Raw genomic sequence first — 27,523 nt, 5'->3', positions numbered from 1 at the left:
TAAGAAAAGGGTGGTGTCAGGAGAATGGGGGGTTGTTGGAGTAAGGACATGAGAAAGAGAACAGGTTGAAAGAAAGAACAAGGACAAGAAAGAGAGAAAGAGCAAGTGCTTGGGGAGGGGAATGCAGGGGGAAGAGGTCCCCCAAGAAAGGAAGCTCTCAAGAATGAGAGACAGGAAGTTTTCATGACAAAGAATGCACATAAGAAAGGATGGGTGTGAGGGCATAAGAAAAAGAGCATCCAAGAAATAAGGGAAAGCAAGCAGGAAAGAAAGAGCAAGGTTGCTAGAACAGGGAAGGGCATAACAAGTAACAAGAACACATGAAAATGAGCTAAAGAGTGAGCAGATTAAAGAGTGATAGAGAAGGAGAGACAGAGGAGGAGGTGATTTGAGGAGAGGGAAAGAAACAGAATGGTGAATTGCGAAAGAGAAAGAGTGGGAAAAGAGGAAGAGAAAGAGGGTGTAAGAAAAGAGCAAGGTGGACAGTGAGGGAGCATGAATGAGAGAGATTGCGAGGGAAGCAGAGCGCGCTGCTAAGCCAGAATGTTTAGGAAAGAGAGGTGATGTGAGAAAGTGAGCACAAGAACACAAGTCAGCAAGAACAATGTTGCAAGAAAAGGTGCCACACCATGAGAAAAAGGGAAATGTTGCAGAAATGGGGGCATGGACATGAGAAAGGGTACAAGGGCACAAAGAGGGTGCAGTGGTATGAGAAGGAGTGAGAGACAAGTGGGCAAGGAAAAGCGTGATCACATGCAATAAAGAGCGAGTGCACATGAGGAAGTGCACGTGTGCATCTGAGAGGAAGAGAGGGAGTTAGAGATGTGAGAAAGGGAAAGAAGAAGAAGCAAAAAGAAAGGAGGATAGAGTAGAGAAGTAGAGGGAAGAGAGAATGGAGAAAGAGAACTCACGAGAGGGAGTTCGTGTGTAAGGAACAGGGAGGGTGTGGAATGGAGAGAGATCATATGCATGGGAGTGGGAGTGCAAGAGCAGGTGAAAGAGTTAGAGTGAGGTTGAAAATAAGGTTCAAGGAAAAGCATGGATGTGAGACAGATCTGGAAGAAAATAATTGTCTGTAGCTCTTTCTTTTGCATGATATTATTATCATCTTGGCATACAGAGACTAGATTGATCGTAAGGAGGAGAGGAGCATTTAGTAATGCTCCCAGGCCATTCTGCAGATCAGGTTTAAATGTGGACTCCTGTGTATGGTGAAATCCAGCTAAAATGAACAAGGAGTATATGGAGATGATTATATGGGAAGCACTACAAAGTTCAACCACTCAGATCTCTTCTGCTCACGTTACAATTTAGAGGATGGTCTTTCCACATTCAGGTAATTCTTCTTTGTTAAAACACATATTTTTAAGTCCCATCCATTTCTAAGTACCATCATGTCCCAGTAGCCATAGCAGCATTGGCATCTTTCTATTTACTTTATGGTTTCTTTAACATATAGAGGCTCCACTAGTTCATAATTTATCCACTACATCACTTTTATTAATACTTATTCTCTCTGCATCTTGCACCATAGAAACATTAGCTTTTAGTGCCAAAGCCTCTTTCAGTTTATAGCATTAGATGTAACACATTTTACATTGTGCTGTCACCACATCCTTACACCAACAATGAAAATAAAATGTAGAACTAGTTCAATGCTACTGAAAATCACTAAGACGATTAGACTTTCCCTCAGTACTTTATATTTTACTAGCAAAAGTGGTGGTTAGAAAGCTACCATATGGGAGAAAAATAGACAAATGAAAGTGATCTTATTTGGCTTAAACCCTAAGACAAGTGCTCAACTGGACAAGACTGTGATTAGGAGTGTCACAGCCTTTTTCTACTGACCTTCTTACATGGATTTCTGCTATACAAGAGGTTGACACTACCTAAGTATCTGAAATACTTCCCTGTCTTCATTAGTTCCATTACTAATGCCACTGTTTACTGTCAAAGTAGGTAGGACCTAGTCTTTCAGTATTGCCTTGTGCAAGGAAGATTTTCGTGCCCCTCACATCCACTTTCTTACGGAAACTTGGCTGAAATAATGGGGTTTGGGATTTTTTTGAAACAGAGATACATTTTCCTGTATCTCTCTTAGTAAATGAAATTATGGACAAGAATGAACCAGGTGTGATCATCTGCACTGGTACCCCCTGCCAGAACAGTCCCTGGCCCACGCTTGTCTTATGTCAGCTAACAGACACCCAAACGATCCCTTGGCACATTTGTTAAAACACCATCAGAACTATACTTGACAGGCAGGTTGCCTGCAGCCACCTTGTTTTTGAGGGTTTGCTACAACAGGCACAGGTACTTGTCCTGGGGCACATTCCAAATGTTTGTGCTTTATTAATTGGAGCCTGTATAAAGAAATATCTGCAAAGCCTGTTATTTGGGCTAAGTGTAGAACCGTGGTCAAAGATGGCCCCATCTAAGGAGGCACTTCTGCTGCTTCCAGGAGTAAATGCTACCAAAACAGTAAAACCCATCAAGAAATAGTAGGATAGGTTTAACTGACAATGTTCCAGGTGAATTGGTGCTAACCCCAGTGTGCATATCCTTGATACTGGAGACCCGATACAGGAAAATAGCGCAAGAAAAATATTCTACCTTAATTAAAGGACTTCATAATTCAATAATAACTCTTATTTCTCAGATTTGTAGGATTCTGAAATGTTTTTGGCAGGGTATCAAAACAGATGGTTTGGTGAAATAATTCCTTGCAATTCATACAGAAGCAGTACTTGATTTGGACCCCTCTCTGTATATTGCCCATAATACAAAGAGAATTGTTCTGATTCAATTGTCTGACACGCTAAGTACCATGAGATGGAAAAGACACTGCAAATTCAGGGTCTAAGGTTGACCTTTTAACATAATATATCTACAAAAGAAGGGACATTCATCCATTTGATTATTTTGTAAATGGAAGAGGGACACAAGGTTTTGAAGGCAAATCTAATTTGCCTGCAAATCCCTTGAGACCAAGGCAATGAGTCTGATGCAAAAAAAATCTCAGTGGAGAAACCAAATCATTTTGAAGTCAACTCAGGACACAAAGAACTGCTGGGGAAGCATGCTATGCTGGAACACTCCTACTAGGAGATCAAAGAACTCCCAGGTGATGACAGAGGGGAGTAATTTCTGGCTGCCTCCTTGGGAAGGGCAGAGCCAGTTCAGCCTCCAAAGCCCCTACAACCATCTTGTGACTACTGTGTCTCTTCAGCCTCCATGTCGCCATTTGCTACACTGGCCATAACACTGTGTCTCTCCTGCTAAAACTGCTTCAGTTCTATGGACAGGTAGGAAAGCAAACCCACAGAGAATCAAAGTCAACAGCACGAACTAATGTTCTTATAACTACGCTGGTGTTCCTCCTCTTTGGATGAACCAGAAGCCTGGATATACTCTGTTTTTAAACAGAATATTCTTGTAATTACCCTCAGGTTGTAGATTACTTCAACCACTATACTCTGTAGGGTAGAGAACTATTTTCTGAGCTATAAAACAATGTCTTTTAACAACATATGCATATGTACACACATATATACATGCAAGAACACACACTTTGCAGTCTGAAATCTTGTCAGTCAGTCTGTATGAGGTAAACACTTGCATGAGAATACTAATTTTTTTTGACAGTTCTTTTTGTTCTGTCAATAATCTAAATTTCTCTTCCATGGTTTCAGGTTTAGCAGTTGCTCCAGATGTTCACTTGATGTAAATCAGCTGTGATTTCTATTCATCAGTGGCTGTTAGTATCTGCTAAAGAACCTGACTCCTCTAGCATCTTTAAAAGTTGTCTTTAAATCCTAATTATGTTGTTGCTGTGCATTATTTCTTACTTGATTCACTTGAATAGAAAAATACCCTTATATTGCTACTTCAACCACTTTTCAGCCTGTCTTTTCAAGTCACAAGTCGACAGAGTAAAAGTGGCTAGTGTACATCCTTGGATCACTAGCTCATTTCCAAGCTAGACAATCTGATTACAGAAAGCAACTGCACTGCATCACATGCATAGGGAGGACTGCACAGGGCTCTTCACTTTATGAAACACATAAATGACCTATAAACTATCTTTAGATGTTGATAACTTGGGATGTGTTTTTCTGGGTGTGCAAAAGGTTACCAAAGCGGACAGAATGGTTCCCATGTAAAGCTTGTAAGGAACAGAGGTTATCTTCTTAGCAGTAGTCTTTAAACAGAACTAATTATTTCATTACAGAAACTATCATGGCACCAGCTTTCACTTGTCTGAACCAACCATTATTACTGCAGTCATTACCTCTCCCACAGAAACCTGGGTTGCCTTTCTCTCACCCACACAACCCACCTGACATTTTGCCTAAACGTTGATTTCTCAACTGATACAAGGGTCAACACCTCTTTTAAAAGTGAATTACATAGAAAACAAGAAGCTGCTCCAAGGGAGCAGTAAAATACTGGTAGAACAGTTCTTTCCCAAAGAACTTCAAAAATGAGTATTTTCAAGCTGTTACAGGTTGTACCGCGAAGCCATTGTAAACTCTGAACAAATACACAGGCATTCACATTAAACTATGATCAAAATTTTCATTGAATTCCCAGGGTATTATTTTTCTGAGTCACTCTTGCCACAGAATCCCAAAATACCACTGCATTTTACTTTAAGTACAAACCAGCTTTTAATCCTTACGATCCAGAAAACACCAGTACTCCGCAGTAAGGTAGCATTAGCAATCAGGAGCAATGGTTTACACAAAGCAGCTTCCCTATTTCAGTTTGTGTTAGTGCAGCTCGAATATTGATTTTTATTGTTCTTTCTAAACATACGGAGAAGATCTACTAAACGTCTGGACAAAAGACGAAAAATGGGCAATCAGATCTACTGTGCTTTGTAAATACAGCAAATATACCCAGCTAATTACCATTCCTAATACTGGGCACTGGTATTGGCAGATGGTTAAGCTTTTAAACCAGAAACAGTTTCTGTGGATTTCCTATCCTGATTTACCTGCTCATTCTGAGCAGTTGCCTTGGGGCAAGGAAAGAGAAAAAAAAAAAAAAAGAAGGAGAGAAAGTGAAAAACCCCAAACAACCCCAACTAAAGAGGAGCTTAAGTCCTCTGTCTGTGAGCAAATATTACCATATGACTAAATTAGCCCTTATGAGTATCTATTCATGGTTGGGTAATAAAAAGCTATTATTTGAAAAGTTCTGGTAGTTCTCCCAAATTACTGAAGAAGGGAAACAGATACTATAATCTAAAAAAAAAAAAAATCCTAGCCTAAAGCAAATTATAACATACACATATTATTAGTAATCTTAACTTATATATGAGGCGTTTCACTGTGTTTGGATGAAATGCCTCATGTCTAAATCTGCATTGTTTTGCAATAGTCACAGATAGTGCATGGTACATTTGTTATACATTCTTTGCACCATATTTTTACTGAATCATATTTTGCTATGCATAATTTCTCATACAAAAACTCCTTCATCTAGGCTAGAGAGATCTGTCATTGTCATACAACCCTTGCACAGTTTGTGATATAAAACCTTCATTATTGTTCCATCGAAACACACCCACCAGTTCAGTTTATGAACTCAGTAATCCACTAAATAAAAACACGTGTGTGTGCACTTACCAGAGAAAAACAGAAAAGATTCATGTTGGTATTGAGATCCACTCCAGCACCCTAAAACTCTGCTCGACAAACTCCCGCCGCACAATGCAGCTCCTTCTTGCTCTCCCAGCTGTTTGTACGTTTCCCCCGGAGATTACTGCAAGATAAAATCCCTGCAATAATCCACTGGATTCAGAGCCCATTATCAAATGAGACAGGCTTCCCCAGGCCAGTACAAACTGCTTTCTGAATTAAAGAACAGTGTTTACTAACAAAACATAAGCATGGTCTGAATGATTTCTACGAACTTAGAAAATGCTCTCTTTGCAGGCTATTGTTTCCATTAAAGTTTGTCATCCAACAGAAATAAAGCTCTTTCTGTCTGAGACCACTGGAACACACAGCTTACTCCAAGGCAAATCTTCTCAGCTTACTCAGATTATCAAGAGACACACAGAAATTCTCATGAAATGCTGGTTTCCTATACATATGAATTAATTTACAAAATTCAGCAATTATTATTGACTACATTTTAAAAGGAAGTATCTTACTTATGGACCATGGGACAAAAAAAACCCCAAAACCTGTGAGCCACAACCAAATCATTAAAAAAACCCACAACTAACCAAACAACCATACAAACCCCTCACACTCTGGGGCTGTGCACTAAAGAATCGTTACCAAACTGGTGCCTGGCGTGTTGACTGCTTGATGATGAAGATTAGGACTAAACCAATTTTGTTGTTTGAAAACATGGCAAATCTGGAAAATAAAAGATTGGGAGTGGTCAAAGCTGATCCATGGGCTAGTGTTATTATAATGTATACAGACAGGCAAACAAGGAATAAGCAATTGTAAAGAAAAACAGTAGCCTATGTCACTAGCTGGTCTAAATTAGGAAAATTTCATCACCTGTTGTGGAGTGAAATTGTCTGACAAAGAATTAATGATGAAAGCAGTGTAAGCCTCAACTTTTTTCAGATTATAAAATACTTGAAATAAGACTGGTTTTGGAATAATACTGCTCACCAAACCACAATTAATTTCCTACAGCTTTCATGCAAATATTATGAAATTTGCTTACATGGTACCAAAAAGATAAGCTGAAGTTCACCACAAATGGAAAGGTAGTGTTATTTTGTGACCAGAATCTTCATTTCCTTCTTTGAGCCCAGAGCTTTATATTTGTAAATGACAGGCAACTCATTCATCACTCATACTTCTGACTACTTCAGTTCATTATATTAATTTTCCAGTTGAATCTGCATCCCAGTGAAATTGAAATGTCTGTACTTTGTCAGAATAAATACATTTTAACATAAGTTAGTTTCCTCTCTGAGCAAAACCCAAACAAGGCTCATACAAACCAACAAACACCAGAGGACAGATAAGATTCGAGATTTCAAAAGAAAAAGATCTTTGGTTTGCACTTTTCCAATTTGCTGTGAATTATATAAAAGACTTTTTGAAGGCTTTCCCCAGGCTTCCTTTTCAGTTCTAATTTCAGGTTGATTTCATGTATTAGAAAAGTAGAGTTGGTTATGAAGAGCTTCGTGACAAATGTTATAGTTTAGAAGCAAATTAATGAGAGATTTCTCATTTACTCCTCATATAAACTTGAGAAACAGTAACAGATTTTGTCAATTACCACCTAGTGACACTTCCCTAATGTGATTACACAAAAATAGACATTTGAGAGGCCTAGCTTGCCACAGATGGGCTTGCATTTGCTTTATGGCTCACTTGCTGGTTTCCTTGTGAAGGAGCAAGTTCTTATCCTTCCCATGCCTCAGGTTCTCCAGCTGGAAATCTTAACTAAGAGCACAAACCTCATGTGCAAAGTACTGTGAAAGTAATGATCAAAAGCACCCTTTCCCAGCTACAGAGAATTACTTTTTTTTTTTCCTATAATGCCTATTTACAGTAATATCTATCTGGAAAACTCCAGAAAGACTGAAGAGCTAGTAAAATGACAATAAGTAACTCAGGAGAATGTGTCTTTCATTCAGATCAATTTAATCTCTTGATTTTAGATTGCAGCTTTTGAGGTGATTTGGCTACTTATATTTAAAGCCTTTAGGGGGAAGTTTCTTAATTTTATGCCACAGATCCTCAAGGTAAGAGTGACCAAGAAAGCTTCGACCTTACACTGAGCTATTAAATTTTCATTTTGCTTATATTTGTAGACATGCAGAAAAGAGAATAATTCAAGAAGAAAATCAAAATATAAAAAGAAGTCTATATTCACAGCTAGAGATACACACATATGGCAAGCAACTATGGTAGGAAGGTAAAAGTGCAGAGCTGTACAAGAGAGATAAATGCTCATCTGGAAACTTTCTAAGGCATTGGGCCAACTCTAGTTTCAGTTGTTCCTGCTTCACCATTTGGACAGGTGCAATTCATCACATCAGGCTCGAAATCTCACAAGGTAGGCACGATGTCACTGGAGTGAAATGTGAAAACCAGAGGCAAGTTTTTCACAAACACAGAGCTGGAGATTAAAGCTGGGAATTATCCTGGGTTGGACTCTGTGGATGTGTCTCCTGAGTGCACAGCCTGGATTGCTTATTTGACTTCCTTTATTCCCCAAAAAGCAGACCTCCAGCGTTCAGTTGCTCTCATTCTACATCCTGGTGCATTCATCCTTCTGTTTCCAGCTGTATTAGCTCTCTGTCTGTGTCTGTACTGAAGGCGTTATGGTGACAGTACTTGGTGAAAGTTATTTCAGTCAGGTTTAAAATGTTCAGTTCAAATATCCTGCTTGAGAAACAGAAGTTTAACCCGCTCTGATTTCCATTCTGCTGGGCCAATGGCTTGACAAGAAACAGCTTTCAGTGAAGACTTCAAGGGGGATCCCAAAGCACTGTTGTAGATATTCTGGATGCAAGCCACTAAAACCCTGAGACAAAAGATTGCAAATTTATTACATGTTTTTGAGTACTGTCAGTGTTAGGACTCTTCTTATGAAATGGTAACATTTTAGACATCTACTATTCACTAATACAGCCTTCTGCAAGGGTGTGTTTTGTTGATAGGTGTAAACTATAGGTGATATTATCCAGCAGGTTCCAGTCCTTGACTAACATATAAATTACAAACTGTGAGGGAACACTTACTATAATAATTAAAATAAGAAACAACAGCTTATGATTGGTTTATCAGGATGAATAATATAAATATACTCAGCAAGAATTTATAACGCCACTTGATATCACAGCCATCTGTGTCAAGAATTTGAGCTCTGAATATAATTAAAAAACAGTAACTAAGTAGACCAAATTTGAAGGTAACATCAGAGTTGTGACATCTCTGTACATTTTATCTGGTATAAATAGAGAAATTTGCTGCAGCAGTAGCATAACAGAACAGCAAACCCACACTATATGAGGGTACGAGAATCAGTTTCATCAAACAGGAAACACTTGAACCTTCATTTCCAAGCTCTAATCTTGAACCACTCTTAGCATTGAATGCTCTTTCTTCACTGCTACATGATTTCTACATGCTTGGGCTCTATACCCTTGCCAAAAAAAAAAAAAAATAACCCCAAAAAAACCCCACACAAATCAAGTCTTTGATATGTTGAGTTTTCTATTCCTGCACAATGAATGGACTTCACAGCTGAGATCTCTAGGCATCCTTGGCCTTTTCAGGAGACTGGATTTCAGCTGTGTATTCAGAGTAAGTGGCAATCCATAATCTAACAAGCTGGTAAAGCTGAGCCATGATGAAGGCACTCACAATTGGGCACTGCCTCCAGTCTTGCAGTGCAATGACAGCCATTCTATTGGTGCAGCTTCATCTACCACTGGAAGAACTCATCAGAAGGACTGTGTAATTCACAGATTTCTTTGGTTTGCTGGACAAAGGAAAAATAATGTATTAGTAGTTGTTAACTTGGACACATTTCAGCAAATTTGAAACTAACATTTACTCTTATTTTCTTCCTCCTTTCTTTATTCCTCTTACAGCACATCTATCCTTAATTAAAATGTACAACTACTTCTCTTCTGATCATCATTAAAACTAAGAGCAACAGTGCTACTGCCTGATATAGTATGAGTTTTAAACATAAAACTAATCATATGCTAAGTGGTCACATTTCTCTATTCACTCCACAGAAAAGGCTGAATTATGACTTTATCATCATTCCAAGGTAAACATAGTGCATTGCTACTATGATCCATAGGCTATCCTTGTGGAAAGTGGGGGATTCAGAAATTAAGTCGGTCAGAGGCTTCCTCTTGGCTCTCTCATTTTCTTTGGAAAGAAGAACTTTCAGCAAATGCCTACTCAGTACAGCACATATTCCCTAACACATGAAGGCAGTCATGTAGGTGGCACACTGGATAAAACCCCTGCATCACTTCACCTCCTTCTGTTCGCTTCCAACAGGCAGGTGACAAAGCATTTCTGTGCAGAATGCTTTTCTTGTTGATCCCCAACCCACGACCAAGTTGAACCCAGGAGACTGCTCCTATAAGAGAAGTTTAATATTTTTTATCATGAACATCCCCCGAAGACTCTCTAAATGGTAGAAAGCTGCATTTCAGATCACAATCATAACAGTGTCTCTAAGGTAGAGCTACTAACATTTGATATGCCTGAATCAGATGTTCCAATCAGTGGATCTAAATTACATCTACTTAATAGTTTGGAAAGGACCCATGAAGTACCAACTAAAAATCAGATTCCTTAAACGATATTGATTTTTTTTTCCCTTTTAGAATCTCCTTCAATTTAGAGACAGTTTCTTCATTTCCTCCTTTTACATTCAGCAGCTAATTAAAAATTGGTGAGGAAAAAGCTTCACAACCCTCCTCACCCCTGCCAAATTGCAATATTCTGTTTCTCCTTTGAAAAGGCAATTTTACAGGAGCAGTGATCAATTCAACATAGCAGTTTTTACACCTCTGCAACAAGGATTTTCAACAGAGTTTAGCTCAGTTAGAGATTATTTTAAACTTACTCAATGTAAATAGCTATAAAATTTACTTCAGCACAGAAAATCAAGCAAATAAAGACAAGAAGAGCCAATATTCTCTAACTCAAACAGGCAAGTGAGATGCTTTCATAATTTCCAGAAACCAAGAGAAGCTCTGAGTCTATTAAAGTCACTGGCAAAATTCCCATCAAATTCTCTGCAACCAGAATTTCACACACCTTCTCCTGCTAACTGATCACATTTAAACACAGCATCATAAAAGCCCATGGTGCTTTCCATATGATTCATAATAACATTCAGCTATGCCTTGAAGCTAAGATTCCTTTTAGGATAAATAATCACATTTTTCTTTCCCTTGTCCCAAAGACTTTTTTTGATTTTTTTTTTTTCCCACAACATTTATATTTTAAGCAAAGGAAAAACTGCATTTTTTTAGAGAGGAAATGTTTATTTCCTAAACAGAAGGGCCAAATCCCCTGCTCTTTAATTTACTAAAACTCAATGAATCAGGCCCACACATTCTTTATTGCTATCTAGCACTACACTGCTATTTGGAGTGAAAACTGCTAACTTCTATCATCAGGTCAATTTATGTATTATCAGACAAAACTGATGTCTACAGTGAATTATGGGTATAGGAGTCATTATCTTCCCAGAGCACCTTGAAAACGAGATGTCTAATCTCAGTAATGTAAGTTTCCTGGTTAAATAAATCCCCTGTGCTTAGTAATTCTATGCATTTACAGAAAAGATGTCACCCCCCCCCACCTCCTTAGACTTTAAAAAACATTTTAAAGCCTCAAGGGGATTTGAATCCTCACTAAACAGAATTGATTTCTGTACTTACTACTTAGTATTCTTAATCACACAGTTCATGCATTTCTGTTATGTAATGGATTGGGAAATTCAAAGAACCAGCCTGTTTTCCAAACATTCAGTTTCCCATCACCCCACTTCACTTTTACTTTGATGGCTTTTTTTTTTTTTAATATCAAGATGACAGTGTTATTAAGCACACTCTGCTGGAAACAGCCCCAAACAATCAGTGCTACCTTCTAAGTTTGTAGCCACCCAGGCCCTGTGTGAGCATTTAGAACAGAATTTCCAAAGGCTAGCAGAGGTTTTCCAATTCACTCTGCAAGAAAGATTGCCTCTCCACTTCTGCCTATGAGAATTCAGGTTAAGTCATCTATTTCTTCCTTGAGAGCGTGATCCAAAGCTAAATGAAGCCAAAAGGAATCCATCTATCGATCTGAGCATTCCTGGCAATTTAATTCAGCGTTCCTCTAGCAATTTATACACTGTGCTGGATACAGCCTGAGGACACACCTTTGTCAGTGACAGGACAGTGGAATTGAATTCACTCTCACCAAATTTGCTGACAACACCAAGCTGTGTGGAGCAGTGGACACACTGGTGCGAAGGGATGCCATCCAGAGGGACCTTGACAGGCTTGAGAGGTGGGTCTGTGTGAACCTCACAAAGTTCAGCAAGGCCAAGTGCAAAGTCCTTGCACCTGGGTCAGGGCAATCCCAAGCACAAAGACAGGCTGGGTGGAGAATGGATTGAGAGCAGCCCTGAGGAGAAGGTCTTGTGGGTGCTGGTGGGTGAGAGGCTGGACATGACCTGGCCATGTCCACTGGGAGCCCAGAAAGCCAAACATATCCTGGGCTGCATCCAAAGCAATGTGGGCAGCAGGTGAGGGAGGGGATTCTGCCCCTCTGTTCTGCTCAGACCCTACCTGCTCTGCCTCCAGCTCTGGGGTCCCCAAAATAAAAAGTATGAACATAAAAAGGAGTGAGTCCAGAGGATGATGCCACAGTGATCAGAGGGTTGGAATACCTTGGTTGTTCAGCCTAGAAAAGAGAGGGCTCCAAGGAGACCTCATAGCAGCCTCCCTGTGCGTAAAGGGGTCAACAAGAAAGCCAGAGAGGGACTTTTTCCAAGAGTATGGAGTGGTAGGACAAGGGGGAACGGTGTTAAACTGAAAAAGGATAGGTTTAGATTAGATATTGCAAAGAAATTCTTTATTGTGAGCATGGCAAGACCATGGAACAGTTTGCCCAGGGAAGTCGTGGATGCTCCATCCCTGGAAGTGTTCAGCATTGGATGGGGCTCTGAGCAACCTGGTCTAGTGGAAGGTCTCCCTGCCCATGGAGGGGTGTTGGAATGAGATGATCTTTAAGGTCCCTTCCAACTCAAACCACTGTGTGATTCTATGATTCTAGGACAACCCTAACTTGTACCCACTTCCTGTGGCCATAGGCACGTAGTCCCATTCCCAAGCAGCTCCTTACCTCCAGGAGATACTCAGATGTCAGACGGCTGCTGACAGCACCACACTCCAAGTGAAACAGAAAGAGCCAACTGGCTCTCACAGCACACCCCTCCCACCCCTGCACCTTGAGGAACAGCCTCTGAGCAGAATGTACTATTTTGTCCATACCATCAACTTTTTTGCAGCTTTCTGGTTCTGGTTCCTAGCCAGCCAGTTCTGATTTGCATCTGCCTATATTTATAGTCACAATATCAGATTAAAAATATGCTTTTGTCCTCAGGAATCTACCCTGACACTCTTTGGCCCTGTGTATGCTCTCACTCTCAAACAAATCAGGAGTGACTCACTGGCAAACAGTGATGCTGCAGTAGTACCTAGAATAATAAAAATAAAGCCTAACAATTACATTTTTTAGCTCCTGGCTCATGTTTTAATTTTCTTATCAGGTTTGTTGTGACTCACCTTTTACAAAATCAAAATTAGGAACTCAGAAATTCCCCATTCAGTTTTCATATATCTCATGGGTCCTTAGCTGATTTAGATATGTACCTGCTGCCTGCAGCCTCTTCTTTTACAAATCATTCCAAATAAATTCTGCTGCACAAGCACCACATTTTGACCACACTAATTCTAAATTAGATTCAAGAGCTTGTTAAAACCATCTTTCTGATTAAAAAAAAGGCAATTCTTTCATACAACCTGAGAAGACCAGTGATCCATGTCAGTTATACGTTAAAGACTATACAGTTGCTGCTGTGTCAAATAAAGCTTTTCTCTAACACTCTGCAAACTTAGGTTTCGATCTCTACTTAGTAAAATACAATGAGATTCTAATATTCTAGACCACTTCTGAAGTGTGAGCAGCAATGCACCCAGGAAATACGAAACTCGCTTAAAAGACAATGGTCTAAACACTTAGGGCCTGCAAATAGAATCATGAACTGGAATCAATCACATAACATATTTCATGTTTCAGCAAGAAATAGATGCGGCAACAGAGAGCACTTCTCTCCACCTTGCTGTTTTTCGTAGCTTAACAGCTCCACACTGTTTGGACACGCCATTTATAGTCTTTGAAGTTACTCTGGGTAGACCCTTAGCAGGTAGATACCAGCAAAGCTTCATATTTCTCATCTGGGTTGTGCCAGCTCATCCAGTGTCACCAAGCAGTTACCCCCCTGTCGCTAATCTTTACAACAGTGTTGTTTTTTGGAGGCAAGGATACAGCAATTTGAGCTGTTTACATCCCTGTGCATGTGACTGCAGAGCCTCCAGCTCGGAGTGTCCTCGTTTTTGACTATCCATGACCCTGCTACACTGTCTTACTGCCTCTCCATGTGTTATAGCACTTTCCATTACTTCTACAAACATACTATGCCATGTGAGAGACAAACTGTATTTGCCTTTTAGGGCCCCTGTAAAGAAAAGGCAGTTCTTGTGCCCTGTTGCAACTCCTGCCTTTATGTAACTGCAAAATATGACCCGTCTGTACCCACTATTACTGCCTTTTATTAAGGTAATCAAATATACAAAAGAGGCTGATGTTAAAGGGAAGAAGTCAGTACACTGCTGTCAGGACAAGTTGTAGGAACAACACGTGGCGCATCAGTGTGTTCTAAAGTATTTAGGGAAAAGAAAAATTAAATTTGATTATCACATCCCAGTAAAAAAATTGCATCAGCTACACACTGTCTGCACCAGTCACATTAATCCCAGGCTTATACAGTGGGAACTGTAGATGCCATCTGCAGCCCTAGAATAATCTTGGCAGCACACCAGCACATGTTCATTTCTGTGGAGAACAGCCTTGCTTGCTGTAGCTGAGTCCTCATGGTACCTCAGATGGCCAAATTTTCTCAGAGCTAGTAACTGGATATTATCACTCATCTAAATCCATCCTAGTTAAACAAGATGCTTGGAGTTGGGAGTTCCAGAGACTTTATTAAAGGTTGAGTAGGTAACCTTTCTTGCCCCCCTGCCCTGATTTAGCAGAACATGATTACCTCAGGCAACTGACCAAAAGTCTATGATGGATAACCTGAAAGCTGGAACATACATTAAAAAAAAAAAAAAAAAAAAGAAAAAAAGAGAGAGAAACCAACCAAACAAATCCCTAAAACAACAAAACCAAAAATCCTGCTGTTGAGGAAATTTCAACTTTGTTCTACTTTAAGTAGAACAGAGTCTTTCAACAGCACAATTAATATCATCCTAATGAATTATAGATGGATTGAGAGGGGAGCCAGAGGAAACTGCAAAGCATTATTTCTGTATTTGAATAAGAACTCCTACCCAGATAGCCTGACTTCTTTTTATTTATGAGAACAAGGAACAATCAGGACAGTTCTTGAAGAAGACTGGCATCCAGCAATCTGCAAAAAGGGTACAGACAACAGACACAGTTACAGTTCAAAGACTTTTACATCAAAGAGTGACCCATCCTCCTGTGACTCCCCCTGCTCTTATTTCACTCAAATTCTTCAAAGTAGGATTCAGTGGAATAGATGACTGGGTTTTTTATCCTGGATAACCATGGATCAGCCAAGATTTACTCTAACTCTATTGAATCCACATGTAGTTCAAAACCATGTTACCCTAATAACACAGAAAAAAAACCACTGCTGTATGCAGAAAATAATGTTCATGAATAAACTCCAAATATCCATCAGGAATAGCTTAGTGAATCACACATGTATTGGTTTAGTGCTATAAACTTCTAGAAGCAGTTTTACCCAGTATTGTGTGTAGGTGGGACTTCAAAATGGCTCTGCTGGCCTCACATGGTACCATTGTTATCAGATCTGAAACTTAACAATCTTTAGCACAGTTATCCCTTCAGCATCCCTGTGACAAGGAATGTGGGACTATACCAATGTTAGCATACAGCTGAGCTTACTGTCTGTATCACTAAAAAGCATAATCATATACACATCATTCTACCAGTTACTGATGATGGGGTGTCTAAAGCCAAAACACTGATTTTCAAATGTGTAGTTTCAGTTACTTCCTCACTCTTAAGATGCTTAATGATACTTAGAAATGTAAAGTCTGTCTGTGAAGAAATTCAGATACTGTAGAATTCTTGGCAATATTTAGCAGCTAGAGCAGCTAGACAGCTACCCTACATTTAAGCTAAATCAGGATCTATAATTTATGCACTCGTTCCTATGTTACCTCTGTGATTAATCTGCTAGCTTTCCTCAGAGCAAACTTACCCAAGGAATAAGGGTAGAGGAGTGGACAGGACTTGGCCCTCCTGCTGCCTCTTACCTGGCAGCCCACCAGTCACAGCCCAGCGACTGCAGTGCCCTTTCTCACTAGGGTTCAAATTTTCTTTTTGTTTTCAGTTCTTCTCTTCTATCTGATTTCTCCAACCACCAGGTAGGAGACTTTCTCCTTCTTCAGAACCTAGAATCAGCTGTTCTGCTTTATACAAATTAATTATGTATCAGTTGAGCTCAGGAGACGTGTGTATGTGTGTGCATGTGTTTGCATGTGACTCCTTGGCCTGGTTGCTAGAGCAGTCACTTGACAGAGGATACCATAGGATTCCCCAGTCCCAGCTCCAATAAACACTAAATATTAATTTAGTTCACTGGAGCAGAAATTAAAACTCTTGCAGCAAGTAAAATAAGATGTTTTGGAGGACTGGCTATGGGTGCTTAGGTAAGAAGTCTGCAGAAGACAGAAATTTGAACCGCACACCAGAGTTGTAGATTTGAGTACTGAGCTACTGTGTGTAGCAGTAACCACAGGGAACTCAGCTGGTTTTGTCAACAGTGCTCTGCTGGAAAAAGCTGATTGGATTGAGTGGATACAGGGGAATCTCAGCTGAGAGAAAACAATGGCACTGTGTGAAAAGTGAATAGGAGAGGGTAAATGTGTATGTGCATGTCCTAGCCCAGAACTGGAAACTGCTACAAGTGGTGTCAGCCACAGCCATTGCTTTGCTGGGTGTCAGTTTATGCTTACTTAAAGATTACATGTTATTTATCTCACATGCAGCAAGCAAGGCATAATATATTATTAAGGGATTAGATAGCCAATAAGAAAAAAACCTGATATGAGGGCTGGAATTATATTTCTGAATATGACTAATAACAATTTCAGTCACTGTTGGAGATGGGATACTCACCATTCTTGTCCAAACATCTCAGTTCACTAAGTAGTATGTCTGCTCATGGGGTCTTAAGTACTCCAGAAATGTTTTTCCATTTTCAAAAGGTGTCCTACACTCGCATGTTACCCGTTGATTGTGTATTAATCATAGCAGCAGAAGATAAAATAGAGTTCAGCCTACAAAAAGCCATTGGGAGCAGAGATGAATAGAACAAAAGCTAGGAGATGAGAAACAGGATCTGTAGCAAACATTTGCAGTGGAAACTGGGACAAAAATACCATGTAACAGAGAGTTTCAGGGCAGCTGTCTGAGAGGTGCAGGCCTTCATGCAGAGGTCCTACTGAATCTGACAGAGAAATCCTAAGGAAATTTTTTTAATCAACTTACCACTTTCAGGATGAAATGTATACGCTTGAGGCAGAGAACTCTATGTGTATATATAAACAGTGGATTCCATAAACAATTTTACAATAAAATCTAGAAAACCTGCAAGTATAAATATGCTTTTCTCTTTCTTATGAAAATCCATGTTATATCAATGGGTTTTTACAGAAGAACTCCATAATGTCATCTTTACTGAAAACCACAGCATACTTGCCACTTGAGGATTGCAACTCTGGATTTGTAGAAACTCAGAAATCTTTGAAATACTAATGCAGTCCTAAAGCTCAGATAAATCCAAGAGCATAGCTTAAACAGAAGTGTCTAGAAAAATTGCCAAAGCATCCAAGTGAAAACAAACATGAGAGGGATATAATTACAAGGGATAACAAGACTTTGGTTGTAATCTCTTGCATGTATTGGTATTATCAGCTGAATCTTTGGATAGGTCTGATCCAAAGTCTGCTAAATGTTAATGAGGGTATTTCTTCTGATTTTAATAGGTTCTGATCTTAATCCCAAACCATTTTGGTTTTGTGATGTGAAGCTTGTTTTATGAAAACAAACCTTGCATGACATGAAGTATCACAAACAGTGTCTCATTATTCTTTATTTTTAATATAACAAAAAGAACCTTTTTAAAACTAAAGGCTCAGGATAATAGATTTTTCAGCAGTGCATTTCTTGAGTCCATGCACTTAGATTTTGGCTTAGATGTACAGTGATCAATATTTCCATGTGAAGCAATTAATTTCCTCTGTTTGGCATGTGAATAAAACTCTTGCAAAGCAACTTTGACTTTCATTTTAGTTGCAGTCTGTTATTGCTAATGAAAAAAAAAAAATACTTCCTAGCTTTTCTAATGTATCAGCTGGATAAATTGTTAACACTTAAGAACTCCCTAGGTAGTAATGAATGACACAGTTTTCTGTGTTATCCCTGATAAAGTTTAGGATATGGAAAGCAGCTTAATCCTCTTTCTATACGCTCCCATCTGTGCTTTAGAGCTACCACAGTAAATTACTACATACTGAAGCACTGCTTCAGATGCAATTTCATATTTTCAAAGCTGAGATAATTTTACTCCACAGTGTATTTTTTAATCTTTGTAAAAAAAAAATAAAATGTTTAAGGGAGCCAGGTCAGATAAAACTGTTGAATTTAAGAGATGGATGGTAGTTTTCAGTGAAGTAGACCTTTTTGCAAGGTTACTTGGAATACAGAGTTAAGCCAGACAAATCACTTCGCTTATAGAAAATCTGCAATGCAAAGTGTTAAGATTTAGCTCAATTGTAATCTTTTGTTAATTATAAGACATTCTTTATGCAGGAATAGTTGCTGACAAATATGGCTTGAGGCACTCTTTTTATTGCACCTTAAATATGTTATTGCCTGTGCCTAATGAATTTGATCCTGCTTTCATTTTGCAGAATGATTTTACTTGGTGCAGTTTTGCCATTAGCCTGCTCAGTCACAGTTAGGGCTTATTTCTTTCTCTGTGAGGGAAGCTTAAGTTTTGTGTTGGATTTCTCTACATTTTATTAGATGCATCTTTTGCTGCTGTCTAACTATTAAGGATAAAGGGACTGATTTAGTATCTATTGGAGTAAATTGACTCACTCAGTTCGGAGGCTGAGCATAAGCAGCTGCTCCAAGAATAAAAGTGAATGCAGAGAGAGAGATTTAATAAACTTCTCCGTCTTGCATTTTTCTGTATCAAAATAAAAACCTACATTCAGTAAAACTACTGAAATCCAGACAGTCCAGTGTCTTGCTCAGGTCACCATATGGTTGTGGAACAGCTGGTTCATGTTAAACCTTCACAAAATTGAGATTATACTTGCAGGAAGCAGCAGATACTTTGAAGAATCTGCAGCCACAGTGCAGCATCTAAAGCCGACAGCCACAAATCATCAAAACACTCTGATGGAGAAAGAGTTTCTCTGTAACCCCTTGTTACTTTGACTTTCAAAACAACATCTTACTACTTATCCTATGTCCTGGGACTAACCTGAAGAATAGAGGCAATCCCACCTGGTGACCTAAACCCAGCTTTGCAAACATCTGTCACCTCACAACCGGATTAGGGCAATCCAGCACTTTCTCTTGAGACCTGTCAATTGCTTCTAAGACTTCCAAGTTGTCAAATCTGAGCTGAACCTCCTGAATTCAGGGTGGAGAAAAGGGTCTGTGGATTTTTCTGGGGGTAGAAGGTAGCCAGCTCACATTGAAACAGAGCTGCTTCACACAGTGTATGCCAATAAAAAACTCCTCCTGTTCATTTTGTTTTCTTTAGTTCTTTGCCAAATGTTCTTTAGTTCTTTGCTGCTGGGATTGCAAAGGAACAGGGTCTCATCTTCATCACCCGACCCACAGGATTCTGCCCTTTCGGTCTGGTGTAGGGTGGGTGGTGAGCAAAGTGCACTTCAGTGGGCAAGCCTGGATTTGGCAAGCCTGGATTTGTGCTCACAAGTGGGAGAAGTGACACATGGAGTTGAAGGCAGCTTGGTAACGATGAAAAATGAAAAAGTACCCATTCTGGCTCAACTGTAGTTGCATACTATTGAAAGAATACTGAAGTGGCACAACTATGCTACTGTAAAGATGAAAGTTTCATAAAGCTCCTGAAAACCAGAAATACCTGAATATAAGGCATTCACGTTGTCCTTTGGGGACCTGGCGTGATGTTATCAATAAAGACAGTAATCCAAGGGATCATGTAGGAGAAGCAGGGAGGGGTCTAAACCCTGCCTCTGGGAGGGAAGGAAAGCTCACTTCAAAGCTGATGCCTCAAGAGGCAAGGGAATGGGTTACCTTGAGCCTGAGAAGGTCAGAGAATAGGGGGTTGCTGGCAACAACCGGCTTTCCCTCTGCTTCTCTCCTCACCCCGGTCCCAAGGCCCTCCTTGGGAACTCAGATGACAGGCTGTGATGTCTGTCCCAGAGACATCATTTAGCTCCCTGTGTGCCCCTGGGGGCTCAGAAGAACAGGAGGGGGAACAAAAAAAAAGGTGGAGGACCTGGATAATCTTCTGCAGTTTAACCTGAACATCGGTTCACAACATTAAACAACAGATGCTTCTCAAGGGCACGACACGTAGAGGCCTCCTTGAAGTAGGGGAACTGCTAAAGCCTTCCAGCTAAGGCTGACAGATTTTCTGATAACAGAAAATGAAGCAATCTAAAAATATGCTCTTCCAGCAAGCCCTACAATCAGTTACAGGTAGATCATAGCATATTTCATAAATGTCAAAGCAAGCCATCCTGACATCATTAGTCCTTTATTTTGGACACTGATAGAAGAAGATAAGCTAATTATTTATGAATATTCAAAGGACAAATAAAGCATGGAAGCAGATTGATATGAACTCTCTTAATAACCTGATCCAAAGATGATTCATGGTTTCCCATCCTTTTTTTTTTTTTTAAACTTTTTGTGTATATGATAATACATGACTGCGTGTTGTTTCTTGTACTGCTGTATGAAATAATGATTTAGAGGTATACAAGCAGAAAGCGAGTAGGCTAAACATTAGCTAGTTTTTTAAAGTTGCTAATAGAAGAATAGAAATATCATACTTGGTATATTAGAAATTAAATTTAGGCCTTGGGTGCAAATATAGAGCAACACATGGCTTTCTCAACAGAATAATAAAATGAGTTTGCCTTTTAGTGAATTTGTGTGTTAGCTTGAAAATCACTCTAAACAAGGTAACGGATATTTTTGGAACTGAGCATTCATAGAAACTGCTAATGAAGTAATGCTGGAATTTCTGAAACATGCAAAATTACTGCTTGAATAACACTATGACTCTGCAAACATCACAATATAGGAGAGATATAAATAAAATACTAAGTATCTCCAAAATATCAAGCATTCAAGGTATATTGAGGAACACCAAACCAATGGATGGAACACTAGTAAACTGCATGATTTAGGCATAAAATCAGAGAGGATGCAGTTACAGGAGGATCTGCTTCTGTAAGACATCTTTGTCAAGTCTTGGGAAGCCACAGAAATCCTGCCTAGATTGCAGAGGTCTTCTTAATCATAAAGAACATTAATAATAAACAGCATTTAACTACACATCACTACATCAACCACGAAAATGTACCATTTTTCCAACTCATTTTATAATAACATTCATGGAGCTGTTTAGAAGGAAGAGGTGCACTCAGTAGCCATCAGAGAGATTCTCCTGGTCTGCCATTATGTGACTATCAACACCTCTTCACTGGAGCTTGGGGTAAAGACAACCAGAGCCTCATTGTGAAACCAGAATCTATGACATGAAAAGCTGGGAGAATGTTTAACAGTGGAGTAAAAAGACAGGTAAGAAGGTTGTGATAAACCTATGAAAAGAATTCTTTGTTCTTTTTTTAAAGGAAAATTTGTGCTTCCTCTCAAAGTGCTTTCCAGGAAATACTTATTTCCTAATCAGCTCTAGTCATAAGTTATTATGAAGAGTACTAGTATTTTTTTCTCCTTCTGACAAGGAAAAAAAAAAGCAATTAAATGACACAGTTGTCACTTGTTCTCATGAGTGTGTCCAATTGTGCCAAAATAGTACTGCCCATAAAAGACAGTAATCAGCATTTGAAAATATTGCTGTAACCAGCCAGGGACAGATTACTTTGAGGCTCATAATGAACAAGAGCAACAAGTAGGAAGGGGAGGGCGGGGGTGTTGGAGGAAGCAGGAGCAAAGGAGAAGACAAGAGAGCTCCGTTCATTCCCTGCCTTGAGCTCACTTGCAGACACAAGACCCAGTCTGTTTCTGCAGCTTTGTAGAAATGCCAGGAGTGTTGAAGGCAGCATCCATCACTGCAGCGAGGGGGACAGGGATCTGACCCTCTTCACTCACGCACTGGCCCCCGGCGCTGGCTGCGAACACACACTGGATATGTGTAGGCACTCTATTAAGGAGAGTCTGTCAGAGGCTACCAGAGGGCTTCCAGGAGAACTGTGTAATGTTCTCTGAGTAACTCCCTCTGTTCTTCAGAGATGGGATGTCAGAGGGGTAGCCAGCACAGACACTCCCAAGAGCCCTTGAACACCTTCGTGTCGGTTAATGGTGTGCTCTCCACACAGTGTGTGCAGCCAGCCTATACCCTGAGTTAAACAATTGTGGTTAATCAGTGGCAGCCTTAATTAAACTTTTGCCAAGCAAATTTAGTTAATCGTTCAAAACACATTTGTGAGATTCTGCAAAATGAACGGCTTACCCTCCACCTTTGTGAAATTACAGTTAATCATTCACTAATGTCTGCATCATCCTATTTAAACCTTCCCCCTGTGGTTTTAGACTTCTTTCTGCTTGCTAATCCACCACAGGGGAGTGATATGTAAACATGCAAATACATTACTGTAGGCTTTTCCTATTTGTGGTGGTAGGTTCTATCAAGCCATATTTATAGCCTCACCAGGAATGATTTATAATTCATTCATCTCACATTCAATTGAATTAATTTAAAGGTATAATTCAATTTAACAAACATTCAGCGCAGTGTACTGCAGCTGTTTCGGGCATGCTGCACTTCACCCCATCTTTCTGTTCTCGGCCAGCTTCCTGGCTCGATGGCATTTCTATATATCAAACCAAGTGCCACCCCAGAACCACAATGGACCACAACAAGACAACAGCAGTTTTTAAACCTCCAAGTTGTGTAATTATTACCTACCTGTCCCAAATTTCTCTAAATTCTCCTTCTCCATGAAGAGTATGTCCTCTACTGTGCAGCTATTTTAAAATCCTTTCGGTATGAACTACTGCACTCTTGCTCCTAACTCTGCTGAAGTCCATTATAGACAACCCTTTCCTATGATTTATGCATCATTATAAAAATCAAATTTCTTGGTTGTCAAAAGTAAATTCACTGCAGCAAGTCGAAGGAACTAGGTCCCTAGCATACAAAGCCATCACATCAGTCTAAGGGTGTAACTTCAAATGTGATGGAAGGATATCCTATAAACACAGACCTCTCTTAGAGAAAAAAAATGAAAAACTGATTATCAGGTTGACTGAAGAAAGTGCAAACTGTCTCTCTCCTAACCCTAACCCCAACCACCAGGATGGGCTGAGTCTTGGCCCACACTCAGAAGCCATCATCCAGATAAAAAAAACTGTCAGCAGAGAAATTGTTCTGCAGGATATTGCTCGTCTTGCCAACCCTCTTTCAGCTGGAGATTTAGGCATTGTGCCTCTCCTAATACTAAACCTTATCTTCACTGTACTTTTAACCATAAGCCTAAAATGAGTTGTGCTCTGAGCCATAGCCTGGGTCCCCAAGACATGTTTGAAACTAAAAAGTTATTACAAAAGAAATAATTACACAATACCATTTAAAAGGTCACCATGAAAAAAAAAAGACAATTATGTGCTACTACTGTAATTTCTGAGTAAGACTGCATTTTAGTTTTACATGTAAATCATTGATTTTTGCAGCTAGTTATTTGCTGAATTAAAATCAGAAGCACGGTACATGTTCAACAGACCCTTCATTATATTTCTCTTCATTGATCTAATCAAACATTTCTCATCAGTGCTTAAATGTTATATTCCAAACTTCCTTCCAACTTTTGGCTATTCTTGCAAAAGAACAATTTCAAAATTAACTAAGATAAAAGGGCCACACATTTAAAATAAAAACAAAGGATCCACGTTTATGTTTTTTCTTTAAAATTAGAGATGTTACAATTTATTTTTTATTTGATTTTTTTCCAATAAAATTATCGACATTATTTAACTGGATAAAGACACGTAGTCTTTCTTACACACACGCATAAATATTACAGACTCTACCCCTCAGTATATTTCTCAGACTATCTTAATTTTCCTCAGATGTTTTGCAATTTTTTCCTGTGCATTGTCAGTTTTAAAACAGTGTTTTATTCTTCTGTTTACTTAGGGGCTGTGCAAGCTGGCTGTTTGAATGCACCAGTACTATCAGAAGTCCATAGGTTACCCCATTTATCCTGAGCCCTTGGTTTCCAGAGGAGTAAAGTTCCATGAGCTCCTGTAGTTAATGGCACTGGAGGTATCATATAGCCAGATGCATTTTGGATTGCCTTTGGATTCCCCACATCCACGACCAAAAAGCTTTTGTCAGCAAGGTTACCCATAGACAGCTGTGGGGCTGGATCTGCATCGAGATATGAACTCACACCCTGTAGATCCAAGTGTAACATCTCAACTAAGTGTCACAGTCAAATTAATTTTGTTTGATGTTTTTAAAAGTCTACCCATATGCTGCATGTATTTGTGATTACCAACCTACCTCAAAGCTTGGGAAAAGGCATGTATTACAGTTGCTGCTCTGTGCACCCCATACCAACAGGGCAGCCTACATGATCCCAAAAAAAGAAACCCTAAACCCTGAATATGTCAAACGCATTGCATGAACAAACTGAAGAAGAAGAAGGTGGCATTTTCTTCAATTTTTTCTGTTTTGATACTTCTAGACTTAACACTACAGAGGGGACCATATTTATACCCTGATAGGTGATTCTTGGGTTGATGTGCCCCTTCAAGCAACTGCCCTCTTAGCACAGAATCTGACTTTAGCAAAGATCAGCAACTATACCAGGCTTTAGACCAAAATGGTTTATGAGTGGTCCATCCCCCATCATATCCAAGGAATGTCATGGCCTTACAATGGCATGCTTTTTGAACCCTTTCCAATTTCAGATATTTCCTTTCTCTTTTAATACCTCATTGCTTTTGCATCAATTACAGCCTGACCTAAAGCCACACTGGCAGTGAATGTGATATATAGTAGAATCCATTTAAATGAATTTCTGATGAAAGAATAAAACTGTTAAAAGAATAAATTTACTGCACAGATTTATACAAATCCTGTATGTGCACTGAAATCCTCTTAAAAGAAAAACTGATGGAAGATTAAAATGTTAAATGAATTAAACCCCAGCATCCCAGTGAAATATAATGATTATTTGACCTATTAAATGAATAGCTCCACTGACCATATAATGGTAAGTATTCAAATATATGTCAATTTTAAATATGAAGTGAAAAAATGCAAAGCAAACAGTGATCAATGGGAATATCTATTAAAACAATAAACTTACAGAGGAGCAGAGAAATGTTCTTGGAAGGTCTTTGTTCACCCAGCCAGGAAGCTAGAGACTCCTTCATTTCTGTGAAGAAAGAGAGAATTTTAATGATTATTAAAAGTTCTTAACTGCATAACATAAATGTAACTTTTGCTTTGCCTAATTTCAATATATTAAACTGTCTGAGAAAGCCATTTCCTTTTCTTTCCAGCTGTGGTAAATTTTTAGGGATTTGTTTTAAAGAAGTTGACCAACATCTGCCTTTAGGGCTATCTGTATTGCATTTTATGGAAAGTATCTTTTAAAACTGCTGAATCAGTAATCAAGAGCAAAACATGCAAAAACATACACGTTGTGAGCACTGTAACATTTATTTTAGCTTTCGTTCTTTTAATGTGTAGTCAAGAACATAACACATAAACATATTTCTGATAAATAGTACATCCATGTATTTCAATGCTAAAATAAAAATTAATCATTTTGTCTGTCCCATCAAAAGCACTGTTTTGGTAACAGTAAAGTTCTGTGAAGTGATCCCATTTTAAAAAAAAAAATGCTTTATCTGTGTATCTTGGTTTTGCCCAGCTCTTCTAGTAACTGGTTTCAGGTTTAAATCCCAGATTAAACCACTAAAAATGTGCACTCTAAATCCCCTGGCAGTGAGTTGAAAACAATTTTATACATCAGCTTCCTACCTGGGAAGAGCTGAGTTCATATTCAGTTTAGGTCATAGGTGAAATGAGTTTGTCAGTCACAATCCAGTCTGTAATGAATTTATATCTGGATCACAAAATTACTGTACTACCCAATTAAATATTGCCTGAAGGGACTGTTCATTAGAGATGGAGACCCAACAATGGATATTAGAGACTGAAGTGCATTTTCAGTTTATGAAGAACTGTACAATCCCCAGATAGTCCTGTCTCAGTAGCAAGATGCTACGTGTGGAAATGACACCTTCCCTTATGTCAAGCCTTCACATTTGCACCACTTTGTGATTACATGACCTTACAGGCTTCACAAATGTCTTGCCAAGAAATACCATAAACCTTGAGTCACAGCCTTCTCTTCAGAAAAGGCTTTGTAGAAATTCAAGGGTGTTTTTAGTGACAACTTAATGCTACTGTGACTATCCTTCTGCCATTTAGCTCAAAGCCTATATTTTTGAAGGATGTATGGATAAAGCCAGGTCTTTCTTGGAGGGGTCTGGCTGGCAGTGAAGCATGCTGAAAGCTACAACTTTCCTGCACTGAGGGAGCAAAGAGTTTGTGTGAACTGCAGGCCACCAGAAGAAGGCACCTGTAAGGGTACAAATGTGTCGGTCCTTTCTTACAAGGGAAGATGTCTTCTGCCTGTACCCCTCCTGAAAGCAAAACCAGGTGGATATGAGAGGCCAGGAGGGACACTTCAGCCCCCTGGGTGAGGTCAACACCAAGTCCTTTGAGTTTCCCTGTGATTCTCTGGTGAGCTTCAAAAAAAAAAAAAAATCAAGAAAGGGAAAATTCGACTACCTGACTAACAAAATACAAGGAAAATATATTTTGGGAGATTTGACAGTGGAAACTTTTCAAGGTAGAATTTCTCTTTGATTTTTCCCTTGTTACCTGGATAATATCTCCATAATCTTACACTCACACTGAGATCTGGGATTATAGAGAAGTTTTTAATTTACTAAAAATCCATTCACCATCATGTTCTGATAATCAGTGCACTGTAATAGCCATAAAAAAAAAAGCTGGAAATAACCATGCAAATGCTCCAGTCATCCCTAAAGTTGTGGTTTGCTCTACCTCAGAAAGCAAAAATATGTACTGAAAATGCAAATAGGTAATAGGGAGACATAGAATATTAATTCATGAATAAAAAACTAGCTAGATGGCCAGGCCCAGAAAGTGGTGGTGAATAGAGTTAAATCCAGCTGGGAGTGAGTCTCTAGTGATGTTCTCCAGGGCTCAGTACTTGGGCCAGTTCTGTATAATATTTTTACCAATGATCTGGACAAGGAGATGGAGTGCACCCTCAATCAGTTTGCAGAGGAAACCAATTTGGACATCAGGAAGGCCCTGCATAGGGATCTGAATCCATGGGCTGAGGATGAGGTTATGGTGG

At 39.2% G+C, this 27,523-nt stretch overlaps 1 protein-coding gene and 1 long non-coding RNA gene across 5 annotated transcripts in view; both read right to left on the bottom strand.

The window, feature by feature from the left end:
* Nucleotides 1-6,175, bottom strand: part of SAMSN1 (SAM domain, SH3 domain and nuclear localization signals 1) — an 84,661-nt gene extending 78,486 nt beyond the window's left edge. The window contains exon 1 of one of the 2 annotated variants that reach the window (XM_051779599.1): nucleotides 5,637-6,175. In XM_051779599.1, coding sequence (XP_051635559.1) covers nucleotides 5,637-5,660 — 24 coding nt within the window. In that variant the 5' untranslated portion in view covers nucleotides 5,661-6,175. The remainder of the gene's footprint in view (nucleotides 1-5,636) is intronic. The other variant, XM_051779600.1, reaches the window with a different exon arrangement.
* A 2,689-nt stretch (nucleotides 6,176-8,864) lies between these two features.
* LOC127467543 (uncharacterized) overlaps nucleotides 8,865-27,523 on the bottom strand; it is a 30,102-nt gene continuing 11,443 nt past the window's right edge. The window contains exons 3-5 of one of the 3 annotated variants that reach the window (XR_007903171.1): nucleotides 25,430-25,498; nucleotides 16,977-17,137; nucleotides 15,013-15,213 (exon numbers count right to left, since the gene is read on the bottom strand). This is a non-coding gene — a long non-coding RNA (uncharacterized LOC127467543). Of the gene's footprint in view, nucleotides 9,478-15,012; nucleotides 15,214-16,976; nucleotides 17,138-24,054; nucleotides 24,509-25,429; nucleotides 25,499-27,523 lie in introns of those variants that run through there. The other 2 variants (XR_007903173.1, XR_007903172.1) reach the window with 2 other exon arrangements.

The sequence above is a fragment of the Manacus candei genome, unplaced genomic scaffold (assembly GCF_025592945.1).
Source record: "Manacus candei isolate 608988 ecotype Guabito, Panama unplaced genomic scaffold, ASM2559294v1 h1tg000014l, whole genome shotgun sequence".
Classification (NCBI taxonomy): Eukaryota; Metazoa; Chordata; class Aves; order Passeriformes; family Pipridae; genus Manacus; species Manacus candei.
Note: the sequence above shows the minus strand (reverse complement) of the source record. Positions and strands in the feature narration are given on the sequence as shown.